Source organism: Polypterus senegalus, chromosome 2, assembly GCF_016835505.1.
Source record: "Polypterus senegalus isolate Bchr_013 chromosome 2, ASM1683550v1, whole genome shotgun sequence".
In the NCBI taxonomy this organism is placed as follows: Eukaryota; Metazoa; Chordata; class Cladistia; order Polypteriformes; family Polypteridae; genus Polypterus; species Polypterus senegalus.
Window position 1 is genome coordinate 52,394,161 of NC_053155.1, and position 26,921 is coordinate 52,421,081.

Genomic DNA, 26,921 nt, shown 5'->3' on the forward strand with positions numbered 1-26,921 from the left:
CTTCCTTCATTTTTGGCATTTAAGCATAAGTCAAAACAGCAAAGAGTCAAAAAGCAACAGAATCAAAGAAAACTGATCACCAAAAACCCAAAAATAAGTGTATAAAAGTCCTAACTCTCTAAAATGATTTAAACTTTAACAATTTGTTCAGAATACAGTATGAAACATACACTAATCAGTTCTTCCCATGGTGACAAAGTGAACTTCCCTCTAATGAATCCTTAGAATTTTTTCCTACTTCGTCTCAATCTCTAACTCTCACAGAGTTTTGATATAAACATTTCTCAGGTATAGATTTTATTTTTCCAATCTTCCACATATCGAGTGACATCATATTCATACAAGTCACAGGCCACACCTATCGATGACCTCCAAGACTGCTGTACTTGCCACCTGAATACACAGCACTCAGTCACCTTTTCACTTTTCACTTTTAAGGAAACAGGATAAATCTGTCAAATAAATAGTTGAGAAAGGCAAATTTTCTGAAATATACAGGAAAGACAATTAGATGAAAACATAATTCAACATTCACTTGCTTTTGTTTATACTGTCATTTTTTAAGTCATTCATTTACTAAGTCCATCCATCCAGCCATCCATCCATCCATCCCTCTATCCATCCACCCATGTTTCCACTTTTTTAAATTTCTAGATAATGGGGAACTAGAGCTTATGTTAGTTGCATGGGATTCATGGCTTAAATAAAATCTTAATGAAATGCCAGTCTGTTGAAGGTTTTGCTCACTCACAAAGGAAAATTTAGAGTTGCCAATTAGCCTGTCCAGTGTATGTTTTGGAATGTGGAAGGTAAACCAATTGGAAAAAGAAAACATGCAATTACAAAAAGCACAACTACTCCGAACTAAGACTAAGACTCCGATTAGTCTGAGATCTGAATAATTTTTTCTACCTCTAAAACAACCTCTGCCTCGACATGTCCTCTTCCAAAGTTTTATTCAAACTATTTACATCTTCAGTCCACAGGGTACTTCATAAACAGTTTGCTTGTATTCCATTCTATAAAAATGATGTCTTTAAAAAAGAAAAGATAAGCATGCATAGTGACAAATAGGGAACAGGAACTGGACCCCAAGGTTTTTATAGTTTTGTCTTTTTATATTAGTTTTTATTTCTATATTTTTTCTCACCACCATACTTGGAAATTCAGTTTAGTTTTAGTTTTCCTTCATTGTATATTTTTAGCTTTAATTTAGTTTTTATTTCACAAAGACATTTCTATTTTATTTTTATATCTATTTGTTTCAGTTTTAGTTTTAGTAATTATGGAATGGTTAAAGAGATACTATGGAGTTTAGTTTTGTGTCACAATCAGACCTGTACACTTAACAGATGTGAATATATTATTAGTTTAATGTTTGCGGAATCTTACTTCACTATATGGTTTACTATCTGTGTTTGTTTTTGTCTGATTAAAAACAAGCATCATCAAAACCAGATACTGAATATGAACAATTTTATAATTTTTTAAATATTTTCTATGTCATTTGTGCTGCACAAATCTTCACTGACTGGTGGCACTTTTTATCTTTTCCTTTTATTACCCAGCATGGGACAATATGTAATGAAATTTAGGTGAATTTTACTCTAGATTTCTATACCACACAACATATCTCACTCCAAGACAATGCGCTTATAATGGATGCCTTCAATATTGCATTCAAAAATCTCTCATACTGGGCTTTGTTATTTTGTACCAGCCATATTGATCTCTGATTCTGTCTCAGGCACATACAATTTATAGACAGAATTTTGCCACCTGCAGGCCTGAAAAGATATTTAAAAAATCAGAAAATAGATTCTACTATGTTCTGACAGGTGTGATCATGAAATATCATAGGGGCTTAGGAAGAAAAGGACTCTTAGGTTTGAATCAGTGTGCAAACTCCACCTTTCAGTCATCAGCCGCTGTTCACTGGATAAATATATGCGGCTGGCTCGTGAGGGATGACTTTCTGTTTTAGAGTTAAAAGTTAAAAGGGCTAAAGACTAACAGCAAGAAAATTCATTCAAAAATGAAAACTAAAAATATTTTTAATAAATTATTATTTTATTTCAGTTAGTCTTTCTAGCTGCTTTAATAGTTTTGTTTAGTTTTAGTTTTTCATTTCAATTTTTACTGTGGTGGGCTGGCGCCCTGCCTGGGGTTTGTTTGTTTCCTGAATTTGTGCCCTGTGTTGGCTAGGATTTGCTCCAGCAGACCCCCGTGACCCTGTAGTTAGGATGTAGTGGGTTGGATAATGGATGGATTTAAATTTTTTTAATTATTTTATTTCAGTTTATGATTTTGTTTTTTTAATAATAGTTTTAGTTTTGATTTTAGCTTTTGTTAACTATAATAACTTTGCTGGAACCACAGCCTACTCAAAAGCTACGTGGACGCTGAATTTCATTTTTTTTTTTTATCATGTCTTCCTGATCTTCCATTTCACATAAATATGTGTTATCTTATTTGCAGACCCAAAACTGTCCCAGTCTAAATTAATATAGAAAGGTGTTTCAGTGAGTGACTCCTGCAATATATACATTGCCCATCTGATATCAGTTCCTGACCTACAGTTGATACTGTTCTAAAAGGCTTCAGCACTTCATAGTGCACAACTTGAATTAGGCAAATCCATTAAATACAATGATGCAAATACAGAAACTGGGTAGTTCATGGCCCTGTACTCATCAAAAATTATGCTTGTACTTTGTTTAAGTGCAAGTGTTCTTTTAACCAACCAGAAAGCTTCACAGCAAATATGACCGCAAGAGGACTCAACCATTTGTCCATTAAGTATAATGCTGCTGGCTTTACCCTTTTTCCTAGTTAATTGGGTAGCCCTGAGCAAGTAGCTTAACCTACAAGGGTTCCATGCTCAGTGCCATAGTGTATCAGTGGAATAATTTTACATTTATTACTTGGCACAATTATGTGAACAGTAGTTTTACATTATGTTTTTATTTTGTTAAAGCTGCATCTATATTTTTTGAAAGGTGTAGCCATATATATCAAGTCACTGTTCCAAGCAGTTTTGCAGCACTCTAATCATTACCTCATCATCCTTTTCTCACTACAGAAATTAAATAATATTGTTATTTTTAAAAAGGGCTGGTAGATATCATACATTAAACAAGAAAAGTTACCTTTGTCCTTTACTTCTTCAGGTTTATCATTCCATTCAAATCTTCTATCTGCAATTCAACATGTATTTTGTGAGGTAAAATAGTCTCAAAAGTACTAATAAAACATAATAGGAATCATTGTCATTGACACTATCCATTGACAAACAGGCATTGCTGTAAATTTGGTTTAGTTAAGAAAATGCAACATTTGATAATATAATACAATTTAATGTTAATACCAAAGTATGTATGAGGTATATATACTGCTCAAAAGAATTAAAGGAACACTTTTTAATCAGAGTATAGCATCAAGTCAATGAAACTTATGGGATATTAATCTGGTCAGTTAAGTAGCAGAGGGGGTTGTTAATCAGTTTCAGCTGCTGTGGTGTTAATGAAATTAACAACAGATGCACTAGAGGGGCAACAATGAGATGACCCCCAAAACAGGAATGGTTTAACAGGTGGAGGCCACTGACATTTTTCCCTCCTCATCTTTTCTGACTGTTTCTTCACTAGTTTTGCATTTGGCTACAGTCAGTGTCACTACTGGTAGCATGAGGCGATACCTGGACCCTACAGAGGTTGCACAGGTAGTCCAACTTCTCCAGGATGGCACAATCAATACGTGTCATTGCCAGAAGGTTTGCTGTGTCTCCCTGCACAGTCTCAAGGGCATGGAGGAGATTCTAGGAGACAAGCAGTTACTCTAGGAGAGCTGGAGAGGGCCATAGAAGGTCCATAACCCATCAGCAGGATCAGTATCTGCTCCTTTGGGCAAGGAGGAACAGGATGAGCACTGCCAGAGCCCTACAAAATGACCTCCAGCAGGCCACTGGTGTGAATGTCTCTGACCAAACAACCAGAAAGACTTCATGAGGGTGACCCAAGGGCCCCATGTCCTCTAATGGGCCCTGAGCTCACTGCCCAGCAGCATGCAGCTCGATTGGCATTCGCCATAGAATACCAGAATTGGCAGATGCACCACTGGTGCCCTGTGCTTTTTACAGATGAGAGCAGGTTCACCCTGAGCACGTGACAGAAGTGAAAGGGTCTGGAGAAGCCATGGAGAACATTATGCTGCCTGTAACATCATTCAGCATGAGCAGTTTGGTGGTGGGTTAATGATTGTCTGGGGAGGCATATCCATGGAGGGTCACACAGACTGCTACAGGCTTGACAAAGGCACCTTGGCTGCCATTAGGTATCAGGATGAAATCCTTGGACCCATTGTCAGACCCTATGCTGGTACAGTGGCTCCTGGTGCACGACAATTCCTGGCCTCATGTGGTGAGAGTATGCAGGCAGTTCCTGGAGGATGAAGGAATTGATACCATTGACTGGCCACCACACTTTCCTGACCTAAATCCAATAGAACACCTCTGGGACATTTTGTTTTGGTCCATCCAATGCCACCAGGTTGCACCTCAGACTGTCCCAGAGCTCAGTGATGCCCTGGTCCAGATCTGGGAGGAGATCCCCCACAACACCATGTGACGATGTGGGTTCTGGCTCCACACTCCTATTGCTGTTGGAAGCACTTGAACCCAACACCGTCGATAATGTTACCTAGTGAGCTAGTCAATGGAGGCAAATTACTGAGCAAGGGGAAGGTAAAAAGTGCAAAAGTGCTTTTATTTAAAAACCAACAAAAACAGTGTTCCATAAATAGTGCAGTTTCAATAAATAATCCATAAAATGAAAAAACGTGGAGGTTAAAACAACAATAAGAAAAGACAATCCTTTAAAATGAGAGGTTAAATCTTCTTATGGAAGCAGTCTTAAAACACTAACAAATCCGGTGCTTTTCTGGTAGCGTCTCACCTGCTTATCCCGTTTGGGCCAAGCAGCAGGCAAGATGCTCTTTGCAGCTGCCCTCTTCTAGACACACACACGAGACTGGAGACCTCCCGATCCCTGGCTCCGGTATGGCACTCATCCCAGTCCCGGAGAACTTGGTTTCCACCAACGGCCAGGTCGCTCACGTTGGGGATTCCCACCACCAAGTCTCCCGACTTCTGCTGCCTTTCAATGGCCTCTCTGCGGCCAGTCGCCTTCCCTGGTCACTCCCGCAACCTGATCACTCAGCGGGAGAGACATCAACACAAACACCTGGGTGTCAGCCTAACACCCAGCTTCCACGCAGCTGTCCACGAGCGCTCGATCGCGCGCTCACCACACTCACGCACCGCCTGCTTCCTCTCCTGCTCCCGGTAACCTCCGTCCTCTCCTTTCCTTTTTTTCTCTCTCCATTTTTTTTCCCCCTCAGAACGTTTCTTTCTCCACTTTTTTTTCCCCTTTAAAACTGACTCGCGCTTCTTTTTAAAATGACGAGGGCCACAGCAGCTGCAGCATTAGCCATGGGACAATCATGAATGTGGGCAGTTCCTCACCTGTGCACTAGGTGAGAAACGCCCACACCCTACGGATCGTCCCGCGGCCCACTATGGCCCAACGTCCCCTCACTAAGCCGCTAGCACATCGATTACTTATTTAAAAATGGCCTTTACTCAACGAGCTGTGGACCCATAACACCACACACCATCTGTCATCTCATTAGAAGCATGCACCCATGTTGTCAGGCATGTATACAAGAACACAGGGGCCATACAAAGTGCTGCGTACAATTTTGAGTTGCTGCAATTAAATTTTGGCAAAATGGACTAGCCTGCCACATAATTTTTTCACTCTGATTTTTGGGGCGTCTTTGAATTCAGGGCTCTGTAGGTTGATCATTTTCATTTCCATCAAACGATGTGGCATCCTTTCGTTCCTAACACATTACCCAGTCTATATCAGTATAGATATCCAGGAGGATTTCTTTTTCCCATTGAGATCTGATGTGTTTTCAAAGTGTTCCTTTAATTTTTTTGAGCAGTTTATATTTAAATATACCGCTCAAAAAAATTAAAAGAGTACAGCATCAAGTCCATGAAACCTCTGGGCTATTGATCTGGTCAGTTAAGTAGCAGAGGGGGTTGGTAATCAGTTTCAGCTGCTTTGGTGTTAATGAAAGTAACAACAGGTACACTAGGGTACCGAGGGGCAACAATGAGACGACCCCCAAAACAGGAATGGTTTAACAGGTGGAGGCCACTGACATTTTTCCCTTCTAATCTTTTCTGACTGTTTTTTCACTAGTTTTGCATTTGGCTATGGTCAGTGTCACTGCTGGTAGCAGTGGTGCACAGGTAATCCAACCTCTCCAGGGTGGCACATCAATATGTGCTATTGCTAGAAGGTTTGCTGTGTCTCCCAGCACAGTCTCCAGGAGACACGCAGTTATTCTAGGAGAGCTGGATAGGGCCGTAGAAGGTCCTTAACCCATCAGCAGTACAGGTATCTGCTCCTTTGGGCAATGAGGAACAGGATGAGTACTGCTAGAGCCCTACAAAATGACCTCCAGCAGGCCACTGGTGTGAATGTCTCTGACCAAACAATCAGAAACAGACTTAATGAGGTTGGCCTGTGGACCCGACGTTCTCTAGTGAGCCCTGTGCTCACTGCCCACCACAGTGGAGCTCGATTGGCAGTTGCCATAGAATACCAGAATTGGCAGTCCACCACTGGTACCCTGTGTTTTTCAAAGATGTGAGCAGGTTCACCCTGAGCACATGTGACAGATGTGAAAGGGTCTGGAGAAGCTGTGGAGAATGTTATGCTGCCTGTACCATCATTCAGCATGACCAGTCAGGTGGTGGGTCAGAGATGGTCTATGGAGGAATATCCATGGAGGGATGCACAGACCTCTACTGGCTAGACAACGGCACCTTGACTGCCATTACGTATCGGGATGAAATCCTTGGACCCATTGTCAGACCCTATGCTGGCTCAGTGGGTCCTGGGTTCCTCCTGGACAAAGACAACGCCCGGCCTCATGTGGCGATAATATGTAGGCAGTTCCTGGAGGATGAAGGAATTGAAACCATTGACTGGCCCTCAGGCTTGCCTGACCTAAATCCAATAGAACACCTCTGGGACATTATGTTTTGGTCCATCCGATGCCACCAGTTTGCTCCTCAGATTGTCCAGGAGCTCAGTGATGCCCTGGTCTAGATCTGGAAGGAGATCCCCAGGACACCATCCATCGTCTCATTAGGAGCATGCCCCAACATTGTCAGGCATGCATACAAGCACGTGGGGGCCATACAAACTACTGGGTACGATTTTGAGTTGCTGCAATGAAATGGACTAGCCTGCCGCATCATTTTTTCACTTTGATTTTCGGGGTGTCTTTGAATTCAGCCCTCTAGGTCGATAATTTTCAGTTTCATCAAACGATGTGGCATCCTTTCGTTCCTAACACATTACCCAGTCCATATCAGTATAGATTTCCAGCGGGATTTTTTTTTCCCCATTGAGATCTGATGTGTTTTCAAATTGTTCCTTTAATTTTTTTGAGCAGTTTATATAATAAGAATAAATGCTACAAATACAAAAAGGTCATGAATACCAGAAACAACAAGAATACAATGGTTTTAAGTATACTACAAACTGTTAGATCTCCATGGGGGGAAAAAAAAATTTGTTTAATGCTCTCCCCTGTTTTTTGCAGTATGCAGACTATCCAGGATCCTAGTCTTGATTTTCAACATTTACTGTAACTCAATAAAGCCAAAACTTTTACCTAGAAAATTTCTCAGTATGAATTTGGACTATGCCACATGTTCCTGGATTTCTGCCTTAATGGTTAACAAATGTGAAAGTGCAATGCTGGATGAATATCCATGACCCTCAATTCTAGGATGTGTTCTGTATCCTCTATTTTTCTTTCTGTACAAAATGACTGGAGTGCTGAATCTGTAAGGCTGCTGAATTTTGCCAATGACACACATATTTGTTGGATCAAAGGCACAGGCAAAGTCTCATATTGTATGAAGATAGTCTAGCCAGTTAGTGTGCCCTCAACAATTTGGACATAGGTGTTTTTTTTGTGAGGTGACCCTTCCCCTTCATCCCTGATAATAAATGGTGTAACTGTTACTATTAAACAGTCATTAAAAGCTGATTGACACTAGTATTAATCATATGCTAAAACTGGATGAGAATATATATACAATCATAAAAGGTTTGTTTATTGTCTTTCAGTTTAAAACGTTTACCCTTCCCCAGGCAGTGCTATTCTTTGTCTTTCTCATAACTGTTAAGTCTGACAATATGGCATTACACCAAAACAAATTCTCAGCAATTATGTTGCCTGGCAATAAAGTTAATTTCATTTCAGTTCAAATCAATTAACCCTTCATTTATGTTGCTGTAGTAGGCTGTGTTATTACTGTTACATACATATATACTGTACATACAGTAGTATTTAACTTATGTATTTATTTCAGATGTTTTCAACTCCTGGTGAATCATGGGACAAGTTGTAGTTGTGTTAATTAATTATTGTTTGTTTGTTTGTTTTCTGAGATTCAAAGTCTAGTGTTTGGTGCACCCTGAAAAGTCTCAGCCTGAATACTCTGAAAATGATTTGGGATTATGGGGGACCCCCCTCACTTCTAAAACCAATGGTCATAAATGGTTTGACTATGAATGTAGTGGAATCATCTAAATGTCTTGGCACCACTGTTACCCACAGTCTGAACTGAGATGAAAATATGAATTTGCTTATAAAAAAAAAAGCTCAAGTTCACCTTTTTTATCTCTAGCAGCTTAAAATGTTGAACCTGTTTCAATCAGTTTTGGTTGGTTTAAAGAGCAGTCATTAAGAGTATCCTCACTTTCTCAATAACTGTGTGGTATGGCAGTGCATGTTCTCATTCAAAACATAAACTGCAGTGTCCTTCTTGTGTCTGTGCAGGTTTTCCTCTGGACACTCCAATTTGCCGTATACATTTTCAAAGATTTGCATGTTGTGTTATTTGGTGATTCCAGTTTGGCCCCTGAGTGAGCGAAAGTGTGAGAAAGTACAGGGGGGAATTGGACTATGTGGTTATGAAAATGAATTATGCGATATTTGCTTTCCTTGTTTGCCATAGACTTTCATACAGAAGGAAATGTAATAACTGAGTGCCAGTGGTTTTTGGGATGTTAGAGAATGGAAGTCACACATAGCCACAGTGTTGAAAAACTGAAAGTCAACAGATTGTTTATCATATTTTATGACAGTTCAATATTGCTGCTAACTGTTGCAATCTGAGTGTTGCTATCCATGTTTCTGATTTTGTTCACTTTCTGTACATTTATGGATTGTTTTTGCATCCCTTGCTATACATTATTGTCATGTCAGTCAGGTCGCTCAGTGCAATGCCAAGAGACATTGGTAGTGATATAATCGGATGTGGCCATTAGACATGGCTTCATCATATGCTGCCTAATTAAGATGGTGGAGCAGCAAAGATTGTTTTCTGTATTGAATTCTGTCTGAAAAAACAAAACAAACATCTTTTGCACTTTAGTTAGGTGAAGACAACTCTAGATAGTGGCAGAAGCTTTCCTCTTGTTCTCTTTTGACATTGAATTTTGTTTCTGAATATTAGGCTTTTGACAATCAGTACATTTACATTTTTTTTCTGTTAATGCTACCTCTTTGCCTGTGCTTGTCTTCGAATTCTTTTGTGTTGCTTTTTGACATCTACCTTAGCATCACAAGGACCTTAAAGAAGACCTTAGTGTTATAACCCATGCCTGTTTTACTAATTAGGAGTCTGGTTCATGTTTCCAGACTATCAGCTCATACTCGTCTGTCTCTTAATATAACACTATTGCCAGACCCCTTGACTGTAATTACTGTCTGCCCTGTTTGGTGCCATCTCCCAATTGTAATAGCTCTTTAGATCTTCCTGAGATTTTTACTCAAACCAAACCAGAATCATAACCAGAAATTTCTGAACCAAAAAGTCCTGAAAAAAATCAGTTTTTTCTTAATCATCATGTTTTCTTAATTCATTTTGTATTATTTACTTGTTGTATCTGCTATATACCTGCTATTTTAAAGCTTCTTATATTGCCAGTTTGAATTTGCTTCAGGTCTCTCTATGCATGATTTTTTTTTTGCCTAGGTAAAGACATGTTGTTTTCCACTGTGATGGCTTTTGTCGATCACGTGACCCTGCCTTAAAATGATGGTGGCACAGCATGGCCTGCATTCTGCTATTGTGATAAACTTAAAACCATCATGATGTTGTGCTCAATTTCTTTTTTGACTTTTTTGGCTTTATGAACCTCAGTTTTGAACTGTTTGACTTTGATTTTTTGCCTCTAATATTTGTTTTATTGTGTTTGATCTTTGACCATTAATTTGTTTAATTTTTTATCTCCTGGCCACTGTTTTTTTAATTGTCCTTTTCAGGGGAATCCTTTCTTTCATTAACATCTGGCATAATACTCAGACAGGGTGGCACGATGGCGCAGTGGGTTTTCTCCGGGTGCTCAGGTTTCCTCCCACAGTCCAAAGACATGCAGGTTAGGTGCATTGGCGATCCTAAATTGTCCCTGGTGTGCACCCTGTGGAGGGCTGGCTCCCTGACCTGGGTTTGTTTCCTGCCTTGCGCCCTGTGTTGGCTGGGATTGGCTCCAGCAGACCCCTGTCTGGATATATAGCGGGTTGGATAATAGATGGATGGATGGATAATATTCAGACACTTTTTTATGCAAGACCAGCATTTATAACACAGCTGTCATGATGTTCCAGGTCATCTGGCACATGTGTCACATGCATAACAACCATATGTCATTATATTGACCAGAAACACAAGTGATGATGCCCATTAAAACTATAAACACAAAATGCTGGCACCCATACAAACACTTATACAAAATGGTGATGAAATGATATCAATAATTAACAATAAAATATCAGTAAAATAATAGGTTATTACAATAAAATGGAACATTCTTTGGTCAATCTTGACACAACTTAGTTTCAGGATCCAAAAGGGCCATCAACATTGTAGCTATATGATGTAAGTATGGCCCAGAAGCATGATGAGATCATTAGCTCTCTTAAACATTTTGGATTTGCCATACACTTAATAGGCTGAAATTCTGTCATCTGTTCTAAAAATTAGGCTCATCGCTACTAAATATTAGGATGGTCAATCCATTATTATGGATTTTACACTTTTTTTTTTTTAAAACCCATATTTTCATTTTTACCCCTGCACTACATACATTTTTGTTTTTAGAAGCTAGCTAAGCTAACTTCAGGCAGAACTCAAGCTGACTAATTAGGATCAGTTGACTGAAGTAAGGTTGTGGCACAGCTGTAACTCCACCATTTTTATTTAACCAAGTGTCTTTATCGGAGAAGAATTTTAACACCATGCACAGTTTGATTTTCACCGTTTCTGTAGTTATAAAAATCCAAATAACTTATGTACACATTTTTTGAACCTTCTTAATTTATATATTCACTTTTTCTTGCCTAATAAATCATAACAACAATACATCACCAAGCTTTTCTCTCGCTAATAATCTTCCTGTTCTCACAGGTGCATTGCACAATAGGATCTATTCGTCTTGCTTTCAATCTCCCTCTCTCCCAACATTTTCAAAATTCATCTTTTTTCTATTAAGACTTTGATTATTAAGAATTTAGCAGATTAGTATAGATTCAGTTTGACGATACATTAATCCATTGAGACTCATTTTCTAGGCTGCCTTGAAATCTATGGGATTTGTGATAATGGGCAAAAGATTTGGTTTTATTATTTGCCTGTTTCATCTTAGTGATCCACTCTGACATTACAAATATTTTTGTCTGTTGTGCACTTTCCATTTCTCCATGAGCCGAATCAAAAGACGATGCACAATATATCAAAGATGGTTTATTTAGAATCCCAAAACTAAATGTTCTCTACCCTCAGCATCTCTTTCACATTTATTATCATGGACCACTAAAGTGGTAGCACAAACCTCACTACACTTTCAAAGAGACAGCGCAAGATGTCATTAGTGAGGGTTCCGGTTTTTAGTTTTTATAAAATATGTTGTTTTACATCTTATACTTATTTAAAATATATATGTAGAGACAGGATATCAAAAATGGATTTAACTATGCATATTTTAATAACTGGAGATTGTGAAAAAAATAGAATTATTGAAGTTAAACTATTTATTAAAGATTTTTTTAAATTAATATTTTTGGGAAAAATGACAAAGTTAAAAAGATCAGACAGAAGATAATGGCAGCTTACCTTCTGATTTACAGTGTTCTTGGTTTGAATCTGAAATTGGGAAAACAGTAAAAATATAGTGTGAATATAAAGAAGAAGAAAGGGATATCTACAGTATGACTGTTTGAAACATTCATTCTTAAAAGAAAATTCATCTCTCACATCCATCCATTTTCTCAAACTACTTTTACAACTAGATTAACGAACGTTCATATATATTTATATATAACATGCTTCTCTAAACACTATTTGTTGCTGTTATGCCATGTAGTGGTGCAATAAGCAAAATGAGCTATTGGATCAATAATAGCAATTACACCTTTTTATTTTATCTTAGTGTCAGTGTCAAGACTGTTCAGTTTCTGTTTTCCTTTTATGTAGTTATCTAATGCATGAGAAGAATGAGTAGAAATGGGACACTGCAGTCCTAAACATGCATGGATTTAGGAAATTTGGGGTGAGTTTTTAGGAATAAACCCTTTGACTTGACCTGCAAAGCCTGATGATTAAGTTCTTCCCTGAGAGTCCCCAGCGCACACAGTGGCCCCCTGTAGGCAGTGTGGGCTTGGAAAAACGCAATTAAATACCGCAGTGGCCCAAAAGTGGGGGCTGTTACAAGGAGTACTTTAGCAACGTTCCCCTAGTGGCCTGAAATGGGGTAATTGCTGTTAGTACAAGTTCAGTAAATCCCTCATTGGCCCAGTGATGGTCTGGTAATTACTACCCCATTGGTTTCCTACTTTTTAATGTTATCACAGAGTAAGTAACACAGTGAATTCATATTTTTGGTGGGTTTTAGATTTTGATTGTATAAGTATACCGTAAATAACATTTTAAATGTCATCATACTGTACAGTATTATTTTTATATTGGCTAAAATTGCACTTTTTATATATTATTAGTAATGTTTTTGAGTTCAGAGTTGTAATGTTTTTCTTATTAATTAATAACTTGTAATTAAAGCATTATTCTATTGATAAACAAAACCATCTAAACCTGAAAAAATCCTTCAAGAAAAGGACCAGTAAAGTGACATGCAGTGGTATCGCTGCTGCCTCACAGTAAGGAGACCAGGGTTCATGTCCTGGGTCCTATCCCTTTGGAGTTTGTATGTCTCCCCCGTGTCCATATTGGATTACTCCAGGTGCTCTGTTTTCCTCCCACATTCTAAACTCATGCATGTTAGACGGACTGCTGATGCTAAATTGGCCCTATGGTCTATGTACTGTAGCAGTGAATACTCCATACTTACATGAGAAGTTCATATAAGCAGCAAGAGCTATAAGTGTGATCCAAGTATTGTTGGTGTCCATTAAGGTCCATGTGCTTCATAAAAGAGAGATTGGACACTTAATTTGCTTCAATCTGCAAGTATAAAAAGTATCACATTAGGCAAACCCTAAAGTATACATTTTTTTTTTTTAAATAAATGATTAGTTTTGCGTTTTCTGTTAAGTACACAATGTCTGCTAGGGATTTGGTTAAATGCCATTAGCCAGAAAGGATTGGATCATGGGAACACTAGCACTACTATTACAGTACATCAAGATTGAATTAGAAAAGTAATAATTAGTCATACAAGAAGCTAAGTGAACTTGATAGTAAAAAGTTTTGTGATTTCAAATTGTCAGCTCAAAGTGCAGTGGCTCAGGAAATTGCTGGATAATGCAGCAGGCTGTGCCAGTGACTACATCAATGCTTCCCATCGTTTCCTGGGGTGACATCCTCCAGTCCGTAGATGGCTAGGTAGTGACTCAGTTCGATGGCTGATGAATCTGTTCACAGTATCAATTGTGCTAGTCACTCACCATTACTGACTGTGTGAATTTTTGAATCCGTTCATATTTAGGAATGAATCTGATTTTAATTTAATTTAATTTGGGATGATGACTGCTGGATTCATAAAGGGAGACAACACAAAATCTGTGTGTTTCAATCTGCATTTTCAAAAAGTGTGAGCACCATCATCTAGAGAAACCGTCCTCTTCTGTTACTTTATAAGGATAGTTTGAAACCTGTTTGAGGCTCTGAGGAGGCTTTTACAACTGAATACTGACTAATGCCACTCAGCTACAATTTCCCAGAAAAGTCAATATGACATTAACACACTGTCTGGTGCATTCTGGGGTGCCATTCATGGTCTCCTACATATACTCTGCTGAATGTTGGCTTTTTGGGACAATATCTGGTTGGATATACCGTAAGGCACTTGCATATATTGTAGTGTTCATGTACTCTGGTTTCATAATCATTTTTACTCTCCTGTTGTTTGGTCTGCATGTCAATGTATTGTAAATTATATAGAATATCAGTACTCATGAGTATTGATTCATACTGCAGTATGAATAAAATGAACACAAACTGACAGAGCTGAAGTGTAATTTACTCTGGCTATTTTTACACCTAATTTTAACTTTCAGATGAGGGGTGTATTTAAATACACAAGATAACAACATCATTTAATTTCATTTAATTGCTTAACATTAAATCATTTTATTTCTGCATGTACTGTACAGCATTTTGTTCTTGGTTATAATAAACCAATAACGGCGTGTGCAGTGAATACACTTGACTTGAGCATTCATAGTTTTCATCCTCTTTCTCTGTACGTTTATCATTCGTTTGCTCAGAGGTTGATGCACTTGCCGCTTCCTGAGCAGCTCTTCTTTTTTCCACCCTAGCGTCCTGCTTCTTCTCTTCTTTCGTCGGCACCTTTATGCATTAAAACTGATTAAGTCAGCATTTGTGTTGCAATTACCGCACGGCCACCCTGCTTGCTGCTGCTGAGAATAGATTCTACAATAAAGTAAAATGAAAATGAAAAGAGTAATAATTCCAAAACTGTTCATTTTTAATATAAAGCTGTAGTGAAGAGTTTCAGCATAGTACAGTATATGTGTACCAAATTTCTGGCTACAGGTTATTTTATATTTGACCTTGACCTTCCTGGGTTGACCTTTGACCTTGGAGATCAATCATCACCCTTAAAGCAGATAGTAGACGTCTCTTTGGTACTGTATGTGTAGCAAATTTCAGGTCAATAGGTCAAACGGTTTGTGACCTACAGGTGATGTAAAATCCTGGACAGACAAACGAACAGCCACTGAGCGTATTATATAAAAAGATGATAAAAATCTACTTATGCATTAATAAGTGATATTCATAGTCCAGTCTTGGGTAGGCATGGAACACATTCATATACACTGGACCAGTTACAAATTACCAGTCAACCTGATTATATGATGTTGGGCTGTCAAAACCCCACATTTGGTTGGAATGTGGAATCTGGTTGACTTAACAGCCGCTACAAGCACATGTAATGAGGTACAGCACAATGACTTGTGCACTCTGCTATGCTTCTTGTAGTATTAGGTCACAATAGACTGTTTATTTGTTTCTCCAGTTGTAACAACTTTCTTAAAAAAGATCATGTCTGACTATAGCACCAAAGACTTCAGGAAGGTCTCTGTGTGCTGGCCAGATACTGTATATCATACTCCATGAAAACACCAGCATGGTGGCAATTCATCATTCTATCACATCTGACTGTCATTATCACAACCAGTATGATGTATTGCACCACATTTTATTGTAAAAAATAACTACTTATTCAAGTCCATAAATCAAAGAATTGATAAGAACAAACTGATTGTCAAAAACAGATTAAGGAGATCCCTTGACCTAGAAAGGCAGTTGCTGTCTGATTTCTGTCCAGCCAGTCACCCCTTTGTTTATTCTGCAGATGGTCCATATACTGTACTGTAGATAGTGGTGAGTTTGTTTTAACACTGATCAAACTGCTAAAGTGGCCATAACTTTGACTATAAGATTTGCTGTTTCTGACCATGATGTGTCCTTTACAAAAGTTTTGACTTTACTTTTAGATTTATTATTTACTTTTTCAGTGAAATTCCACTTACTTTATAAATTACATGTAGCCTACAGTACTTTGTCAAGAACCATGATTTTATGGAATGTCTAGGTTCTTGACCTCACACGCTTGAAAGTTTAACAAATTATCGAATTTAGACAAATTGTATTCCCATCCAGCTGAATCATGAACAAAATAACCGCCTTTGGGCACTGAATGATTTTTAGTGACTGCATTTTCCATAAATATTCTATAATATCTGTGCAGCAAAGCTTTGTAAAATTAGATGTAAAGTCTTGATGTTTAAGAAAGATAAAACACATGCCTAGTTATTCAAACTTTTACTTAAATACAATCTGGATCTGTAAAACAATCTGGATGCCTTGTCTGGATTAGCAGAAGTCTTCAACAGTGCAATTATTTGCAATTAAATTTTTTTAATCAAGCAGCTACCCTATTATATTGTATACCATATATATATAAATACATATACATACATTATATATATATAAATACATAAACATATATTATATATATATATATACTGTACATATACACTGCTCACAAAAATTAAAGGAACACTTTAAACAAACACATTAGATACATCAGATCTCAATATGAAGTTGGATATCTATACAAATAACGACAGGGCAATGTCTTAGGAACAAAAGGATGCCAAGTCTTTTAATGGAAATAAAAGTTTTCTGCCTACAGAGGGCTCAATTGTGTGGACACCCTAAAATCAGAGTGAAATGAAGATGTGGCAGGCTAGTCCATTTTTTCAAAAACTTAATTTCTGCTACTCAAAATGCTTTTCAGTATCTTGTGTGGCTCCCACGAGCTTGTATGCATGCTTGACAACGTCGGGGCATGCTTCTAATGAGACGACGGATGGTGTCTTGTGGCATTTCCTCCCAGATCTGTATGAGGGCATCCCTGAGCTGTTGTACAGTCTGAGGAGCAACCTGGCGGCGCCTAATGGACCGAAACATAATGTCCCACAGATGTTCTATTGGGTTTAAGTCAGGGGATCGTGAAGGCCATTCAATTGTTTCAATCCCTTCATCCTCCAGGTACTGCCTGCATACTCTTGCCACATGAGGCCGGGCAATGTCGTGCATTAGGAGGAAACCAGGACCTACTGCACCAGCGTAGGGTCTGACAATGGGTCCAAGGATTTCATCCTGATACCTAATGGCAGTCAAGATGCCATTGTCTAGCCTGTAGAGGTCTGTGAGTCGCTCCATGGATATGCCTCCAAGATCATCACTGACCCACCACCAAACCAGTCATGCTAAACGATGTTACAGGCAGCATAATATTCTCCACGGCTTCTCCTGACCTTTTCACGTCTTTCACATATACTCAGGGTGAACCTGCTCTCATCTGTGAAAAGCACAGGACGCCAGTGGTGGACCTGCCAATTCTGGTATTCTATGGCAAATGCCAATTGAGCTCCCCGGTGCTGTGCAGTGAGCACAGGGCGCAGTAGACATTTGGGCCCTCAGGCAACCCTCATGAAGTCTGTTTTTGATTGTTTGGTCAGAGACATTCACACCAGTGGCCTGCTGGAGGTCATTTTGTAGGGCTCTGGCAGTGCTCATCCTGTTTCTGCTTGCCCAAAGGAGCAGATACTGGTCCTGCTGATGGGTTATGGACCTTCTATGGCCCTCTCCAGCTCTCCTAGAGTAACTGCTTGTCTCCTAGAATCTTCTCCATGCCCTTGAGACTGTGCAGGGAGACACAGCAAACCTTCTGGCAATGACACGTATTGATGTGCCATCCTGGAGAAGTTGGACTACCTGTGCAACCTCTGTAGGGTCCAGGTATCACCTCATGCTACCAGTAGTGACACTGACTGTAGCCAAATGCAAAACTAGTGAAGAAACAGTCAGAAAAGATGAGGAGGGAAAAATGTCAGTGGCCTCCACCTGTTAAACCATTCCTGTTTTGGGGGTCATCTCATTGTTGCCCCTCTAGTGCATCTGTTGTTAATTTCATTAACACCACAGCAGCTGAAACTGATTAACAACCCCTCTGCTACTTAACTGACCAGATTAATATCCCATAAGTTTCATTGACTTGATGCTATACTCTGATTAAAAAGTGTTCCTTTAATTCTTTTGAGCAGTATATATACACAGTTTATATATATATATATATATATATATATATATATACAGTATATATATATATATACAGTATATATATATATATATATATACACACACACACACACACTGTATATGTATGTATGTAATGTACTCACATACTATAAATTGAAATAATCCTTGCAAATAGTTAATGCGGCATGGTGGTGCAGATGTCTTAGTCCTAGACCTGGTACTAGTATTAATCTTAATATTTCTAAAATATTGTAGAGGCAAAATCTGTCCATGATACATTGATTTTAACATAGTTCTGTACTTGCCCGTTGGCATGGTATATAGAAAATTTTAATATAAAATAAAATATTTTTAAAAATTGGTTGTAGCATAAAAGTTAGAATCGACTAAAACTGACACTTTGAAATGTGATTTCATAAGTGAATGCATCAATCTTTTTGTCATAATCTTAAATCTTAAATAAACTGATACAATATATGTTTGTTAAACAATTGTTTTCTCTTCTGCGGAAAAATTCCCTATTAATAATTTTAACATAAAAGTTTGAAATGTTGAAAGGGAAAATGTTAACAGTTAAACTTCCAAAACACCTACAAAAAATATATCACCCTTAACTCCCAGTCACTAATTAGGAAGTATGCCTTACCTTACATGTCATATACTGTACTTCTTTCGTGCACGGACCAAGAGAAAATGTTTCAAACAAAAAAAATCCTGACACCTGTTTCTGTTTCTGATATGCACAAACCGTTTCTAACTGCCAATCACTGCCTGCCTTACTTACACTTCTCTAATTATTGCCCTGCATTTGAACTGCGCGTTACAGTATTATGCTTTTATATATAAACAGTGTAAGAATAACTGTAATGTTTCGTGTGGAAGGAAATTTAAAATAATAACTTGCTGATGGACTTATACATTTTTATTAACATTATCTGTTCGTTTTCGCTGGGCGCACTGAACCGCATTTGTTAAAAGTTTTATCCGCTTAATACATTATTAGCGTTGCCCGTATGGTGCGCCCAGTCCATATCACAGAAGTGGTTCCATTATACTGTTTTATTAGTTGTGACAATTTTAGTGCTGTCATTTAATGCTGTCGTTTCACTATTTTATCTTAATTACGTTTTTTATATATATTGTAACGACCGAAACCAGGGGTGAAACAAATTTATTTTGTTTTTACCGCAGGCGCTGCTGTGTCTTTGTTTTGATAAAGTGCGACTCCATCCGTATACCGTTGTGAAAGCCGTTAGACTTGCCTCCGTTTGCCTTTGTCCTTCCCGCCGAAGCACACAACCCCCTTTTGTATTTATTTTTTTAATCACCTGTCTTGATGTCACATCTGATAAACCGGCTGGCTGCAGTCTTGTTGTTTTTACCTCTTGAATACGAAGTGTTAGGAAAGTATTGGAATCCTACAAAAATTCCATTTAGAGATTTTGATGAATCTCGACGTTTTAGACCTCCCGGAGTCCCCAAATACCGTTTTCAGAATTATGTGTGTGTGTGTGCGTGTGTGTGCATGTGTGTGTGCGTGTGTGTGTGTGCGTGTGTGTCTGCGTGTGTGTGCATGTGTGTGTATGTAAACAAGATAACTTAAGTACGCTTTCACTTAGGTCAACCAAATTTTGCATTGAAGTATTAGGTACAAAATTTTTTTAGCTATTTCCGCTAACAGGACATGGTATTTTTTTTTTTATTCATGCAGCTAGAGTCTTTAGCTTTATAATAGTTGTTCAATATATTGTTAATTTGATTTGATTTTTTGTTGATGACTCTTTACTGTGTATAATATAAAAATATAATCAATGTATCATATCCATCCCTATATCTGAGTAGGCCTATAGCAAAAAGTCTAGGGGAGACCAGTCCCGATTTTTTTTGCTAAGAAAGGTAGTACTGCATCTTAACAACTATCTTCTAGTAACCTCCACTGTACATAAAGTGCTTTGAAAGGTTGAGGATCAACACACATTAAAGATGCAATCTCCGACAGATGCTTAATTTGCTTATTATCTATCATAACAGGTCCAAGAAATCATACTATTAATGCATGCCCTTAACGCCATCACTGGGCCATAACTAATCCATCCATCCATCCATTTTCCAACCCGCTATATCCTAACTACAGGGTCACGGGGGTCTGCTGGAGCCAATCCCAGCCAACACAGGGCACAAGGCAGGAAACAAACCCTGGGCAGGGCGCCAGCCCACCGTAGGGCACACACTCAGACACCCACACACCAAGCACACACTAGGGACAATTTAGAATCGCCAATGCACCTAACCTGCATGTCTTTGGACTGTGGGAGGAAACCAGAGCGCCCGGAGGAAACCCACGCAGACACGGGAAGAGCATACAAACTCCATGCAGGGAGGACCCAGGAAGCGAACCTGGGTCTCCTAACTGCGAGGCAGCAGCACTACCCACTGCACCACCCCATAACTAATCTCTGAGCCCAATATTAGCTTTACTTATTATATTGGAGAATACTATGGAGGGAAGGCAGAACAAGTGGCTGTGGTCAGGAAAAAGGAGACTTTGCAAAAGATAACTAACTCTTTTCTTTAAGATATTAACTAAAGTTTTTCTTTTCCTCATTTTTATTGCCAACCAACCATATTTGTAGATGGTTAGCTGGTTTACAATTTTAAGAAAAGTCTGAATTAGTGTAAGCCACCCTAATTCAGGTGTTCAGAAGAAATGTAATTATTCGGTTCATGAAGCAGAAGTACCTTATAAACAATGATAGCTGTTCAGTTTAAATGTTTAAGGTCTAAATATTCTTGATTGGAGCATACATCTGTAATTTTGCACGATATTTGACAGCGGTCCACAGAGGGCAGAGGACTAGACCCTTAGTAAAGGATCCGAGATCAAAAGTAACATCACATTACGCCTAACTTAATGCTGCAGCTCGAAGAGGAGTGCCTCCTGGAGAAGTGCCTCCATCGAGAGAGACATGGAGAGAGCAAACCTGATGAACAATTTTTTTAGCAGGTTTGACCACCCTAAACCACTCTCACTCTCACCTCAGAGTACTGCATCCTTCACCTATCCTTCTCCTGATACCAGCATAGGAAAGACATCCCCACCCACAATTACAGCAGGCCAGGTAAGCAGAGAGCTGAGGAGATTTCATGCCAGCAAAGCAGTGGGTCCAGATGGAGTATCGCCATGACTGCTGAAGGCCTGTGCGTTAGAGCTGGGGAGTCCTCTACAGTGCATCTTCAACCTGTGCCTGGAACAGGGGAGAGTCCCGAGGCTTTGGAAAACATCTTGCATCACCCCAGTCCCAAAGGAATCACGTCCTGGTGAGCTGAATGACTTCAGGCCTGTCTCCCTGATATCACATGTGATTTAGACCATGGAGCGGCTGCTGCTTCACCACCTGAGTCCACAGGTCCAACACCCCCTCGACCCTCTGCAGTTCGCATACCAGGAGAAGGTGGGAGCGGAGGATGCCATCATCTACATGCTACCCCGATCCCACTCCCATTTGGACAAAGGCAGTGGTGCTGTAAGAATTATGTTTCTAGACTTCTCTAGCACCTTCAACGCCATCCATCCTCTGCTCCTTAGGGACAAGCTGACAGAGATGGAAGTAGATTCATACCTGGTGGCATGGATTGTGTACTATCTTACAGACAGACCTCAGTAAGTGTGTCTCGGGAACTGCAGGTCTGACATTGTGGTCAGCAGCCCCGGAGCACCGCAAGGGACTGCACTTTCTCCAGTGCTGTTCAGCCTATATACACCAGACTTCCAATACAACTCAGAGTCCTGTCACGTGCAAAAGTTTGCTGACGACACTGCTGTCGTGGGCTGCATCAGGAGTGGGCAGGAGGAGGAGTATAGGAATCTAATCAAGGACTTTGTTAAATGGTGCGACTCAAACCACCTACAACTGAACATCAGCAAGATCAAGGAGCTGGTTGTGGATTTTAGGAGACCCAGGCCCCTCATGGACCCCATGATCATCAGAGGTGACTGTGTGCAGAGGGTACAGACCTATAAATACCTGGGAGTGCAGCTGGATGATAAATTGAACTGGACTGCAAATACTGATGCTCTGTGTAAGAAAGGTCAGAGCTGACTATACTTCCTTAGAAGGCTGACATCCTTCAACATCTGCAATAAGATGCTGCAGATGTTCTATCAGACGGTTGTGGCGGGCGCCCTCTTCTATGTGGTGGTGTGCTGGGGAGGCAGCATAAAGAAGAGGGACACCTGACACCTGGACAAACTGGTCAGGAAGGCAGGCTCTATTGTAGGAATGAAGCTGGAGAGTTTAAGATCTGTGGTAGAGCGACGGGCGCTGAGCAGGCTCCTGTCAATCATGGAGAATCCACTGCATCCACTGAACAGGATTATCTCCAGACAGAGGAGCAGCTTCAGAGACAGACTGCTGTCACCGTCCTGCTCCACTGACAGATTGAGGAGATCGTTCCTCCCCCAAACTATGCAACTCTTCAGTTCCACCCAAATGCTAACATTAATCAAAATTATTGACTGTTTTTACATGCATTTTTATTACTTTTTTATTTAATATTTTTTTTTGTATCATTATACTGCTGCTGGATTATGTGAATTTCCTCTTGGGATTAATAAAGTATCTATCTATCTATCTATCTATCTATCTATCTATCTATCTATCTATCTATCTATCTATCTATCTATCTATCTATCTATCTATCTATCTATCTATCTATCTATACCTAGATTAATAATCAGGTTTGAAAAGACTGTAGTTGTTAAAGGTGAACAGATCATTGTATAAGCAAAGTGTCACATTTTACTGTTTGCAGTCTTCTAACTGCATATTACTTATTCACTAATAAGCATCTCCATGTTTTCAGTCACCCCTGCCCTGCACACACATTTACTGGCTCATCACCAGCATCCTGCTACTCCAATGTGTACGGTGTTCCATTGTGCCATTATCTCCAGTGAGTATAGCTTTAATTGCTTTGTCATCTCAGATAATGATGAAATCGTGGATAGTATGGTTATCTCTGGATGAGTGGTACTGCTTGAACTTTACATGTACCTAATGCTTGTTATGTGGCCAGCCAAGTTGTTTAATTTTACATGACTGAATTTTTCACCTACTGTAGCTCTCTGTTTGCTCTTTATTTTTCATATATCTTGTCACACACCTGTGGTTAGCAGACAACTTCAAGGTTTGTCAAATGGTAATTCCATCCTGAGTTAAGGGTCGGTGCAGTCACCTAATGCCTGTATTTCTCTTTTGTGTGTAAACTTGAAGAGTGAAGGCATAAAGAAGCATGACGTCACTTCTGGCATCCAGTCATTGGAACCCGCCTTTTCCACTAACCCTGCCATATAACCACCTCCACCATCATATTATCCTCAGTCATTATTTGGAGTCAGTGACTGAAAAGATGTTATAGTGATGGACTGTCAAAGTCTGTTTTTTGCTTGTATCACAAGCCTTCAATTATATGGAAATAACCACCCGATGCCCCAACCCTTTATGATCTCTTTGTGTTCTTATTACTATCTCTAAATATTGTATCATATTAATACATTCAATTTTAGTCTCTACAGATCCTTCAACTGTACTTTCTATTTACACATAACTTTTTTCTGAAGAAGCCAATGCTCTGCACTTACCTACTGATTTGTCTGCCTTTGCCAGTGCTGTTTCTAAGCCAGTCTTTCATGCATCATACAGTAATGTAAGTTTCACATCTAGGTTACGGTATTTCAGGACACGATTGTTTCTTTGTTTTTGGAAAATAGTTCCCTGTCTTCTTTTCACATCTGTAGGTTTTGGCACCTTTCTGTGCTCTTGCTTTGAACTTTTCTGGCTCTAGCTTTGACCCATCAGTTGATGTCTAATATACAGAACTTTACCTCTTTTTTTTGCATTCAGTGTGCCATTTTCTACCAGCATCTGTACAGAAAATGTATCAGTGTATATTATGGTCTCTACTTGCCATGTCTGTTGTGTCGGTCTCACCTGCTAATCGCGACATCTGCTATCACATACAGTACAGGCTAAAAGTTTGGACACACCTCCTCATTCAATGTGTTTTCTTTATTTTCATGACCATTTACAGCACTCCATCACTCTCCTTCTTGGTCAAATAGCCCTTACACAGCCTGGAGGTGTGTTTGGGGCCATTGTCCTGTTGAAAAATAAATGATCGTCCAACTAACCTGACTTCAGCACAACACAACTGCTGGTCCCAACCCCATTGATAAAGCAAGAAATTCCACTAAATAACCCTGATAAGGCACACCTGTGAAGTGAAAACCATTTCAGGTGACTACCTGTTGAAGCTCATCGAGAGAATGCCAAGAGTGTGCAAAGCAGTAATCAGAGCAAAGGGTGGCTATTTTGAAGAAACTAGAATATAAAACATGTTTTCAGTTATTTCACCTTTTTTTGTTATGTACATAACTCCACATGTGTTCATTCATAGTTTTGATGCCTTCAGTGAGAATCTACCAATGTAAATGGTCATGAAAATAAAGAAAACACATTGAATGAGGAGGTGTGTCCAAACTTTTGGCCTTTACTGCACATACGCACAGACAGTTCAGGGTTTGAATGAGTCATTTTTTAGAATATTTCTGGAATCAGACTGATGCTCATTATCACCTTGAGTCACCTATATCTTTGACACGCTAGCTTTTTTCCAATCCTATTTTTATCTCCTACTTTCCACAAACTTCTTTTCTGCAACTCACTCCTCATGGCAGACTCTCTAAATCAGGACTCTCTGTATCTCTTGCAAACAAGTCACCAACAATACTACTTCATCTGGCCCCTCTGTAAAATTTACCATTATCATGGCAGTCTACAGGTCTTATTTGCTCCATTTTTGTACATAGGTGAAATAGGGAGAAAATGTGAATATCATTTCAGGGACAATGGGGTAAGTAACCATTAACATCAAAGACCAAAAGCTTATTTTAGAATGTTCTGCATCCTTTGATCATAGCCACACTGATCAGATTGTGTTCTATCACAGAATTTCAAAGACACCTTGAAAGCTAAACTAATTCTCACCTCTTGATCAAATATTTTTTCAGGTTCAAACAACCAATTAACTTTTTAATCTCTTGTTTCATCTTTTCAAACGGCAGCTTTTTTACTTCCTCATGCCTTTCACATTCTTTAACAGCTCAAGGCTCAATAAAAGGATAACAACTAAAAAGTTGCGTCTCTTACATTTTTTCTTTTCAGCAGGGTAATCATTTTTAAGGTTTTTTTAATTACAGATGCATACCGACAAAGCCTTCACTAACTCTTCCATTTGTTACATTACATTTATTTGTTTAGCAGACCCTTTTATCCAAAGAGTTTAACTGAATCCAAAAGAGGTTAATTGAATAATTATATATACAATAACTGAAAAACATCAGTATGGTGGATGTGATATATTGCCTAGTATTAATTCATGCCAGTAGATGGTGCTATTTGTTTTATTAATACAGTAATTCCAATAGGCTTTGTTTCTCTTTATTGATGTTCTTGTTGATTATTATATGTTTGGTGCAATTTATAATATACAGAGTTCAGAAAAATAAATGGATTATTTTCCAGGATATTTATCAGAGTGGAACTCACTACCATATGTCTTGGACACTCGGGTGAAGAGAGGGGCGGAGCTGTCAACTGATCACCACCTGGTGGTGAGTTGGCTTCGATGGTGGGGGAAGATGCCGGTCAGACCTGGTAGGCCCAAACGTGTTGTGAGGGTCTGCTGGGAACGGCTGGCAGAGTCCCCTGTCAGAAGTAGCTTCAACTCCCACCTCCGGCAGAACTTCAACCACGTCCCGAGGGAGGTGGGGGACATTGAGTCGAATGGGCCATGTTCCGTGCCTCTATTGTTGAGGCGGCTGACCGGAGCTGTGGCCGCAAGGTGGTCGGTGCCTGTCGTGGCGGCAATCCCCGAACCCGTTGGTGGACACCAGCGGTGAGGGATGCCGTCAAGCTGAAGAAGGAGTCCTATAGGACTTTTTTGTCCTGTGGGTCTCTGGAGGCAGCTGATAGGTACCGCAGGCCAAGCGAACGGCTTCGTTGTTGCTGAGGCAAAACTCGGGCATGGGAGGAGTTTGGAGAGGCCATGGAGAACGACTTTTGGACGGCTTCGAGGAGATTCTGGTCCACCGTCCGGCGTCTCAGGAGGGGGAAGCAGTGCAGTGTCAACACCGTATATGGTGGGATGGTGCGCTGCTGACCTCGACTCGGGACGTTGTGGGTCGGTGGGAGGAGTACTTCGAAGACCTCCTCAATCCCACAAACATGCCTTCCAATGAGGAAGCAGAGCCTGGGGACTCTGAGGTGGGCTCTCCCATCTCTGGGACTGAAGTCACCGAGGTGGTCAAAAAACTCCTTGGTGGCAGGGCCCCGGGGTGGATGAGATACCGAGTTCCTTAAGGCTCTGGATGTTGTAGGACTGTCTTGGTTGACACGTCTCTGCAACATCGCATGGACATCGGGACAGTGCCTCTGGATTGGCAGACCGGGGTGGTGGTCCCCCTCTTTAAAAAGGGGGACCGGAGGGTGTGTTCCAACTATAGAGGGATCACACTCCTCAGCCTCCCTGGAAAAGTCTATTCGGGGTTCTGGAGAGGAGGGTCCGTCGGATAGTGAACCTCGGATTCAGGAGGAACAGTGTGGTTTTCGGCCCTGGT

The 26,921-nt window shown here is 39.7% G+C and overlaps 2 protein-coding genes across 4 annotated transcripts in view; one reads left to right on the forward strand and one right to left on the reverse strand.

Moving 5' to 3' along the window:
* LOC120522907 overlaps positions 1-26,921 on the forward strand; it is a 190,523-nt gene that overhangs the window by 97,100 nt on the left and 66,502 nt on the right. The gene's annotated exons all lie outside the window — the stretch shown is intronic.
* The window catches only part of LOC120522905 (nectin-1-like), a 62,160-nt gene that overhangs the window by 21,566 nt on the left and 13,673 nt on the right, over positions 1-26,921 (reverse strand). Inside the window, exons 1-4 of one of the 3 annotated variants that reach the window (XM_039743677.1) lie at positions 19,573-19,593; positions 13,500-13,612; positions 12,269-12,298; positions 3,150-3,197 (exon numbers count right to left, since the gene is read on the reverse strand). In XM_039743677.1, coding sequence (XP_039599611.1) covers positions 3,150-3,197; positions 12,269-12,298; positions 13,500-13,560 — 139 coding nt within the window. In that variant the 5' untranslated portion in view covers positions 13,561-13,612; positions 19,573-19,593. Of the gene's footprint in view, positions 1-3,149; positions 3,198-12,268; positions 12,299-13,499; positions 13,613-18,890; positions 18,923-19,572; positions 19,594-26,921 lie in introns of those variants that run through there. The other 2 variants (XM_039743674.1, XM_039743675.1) reach the window with 2 other exon arrangements.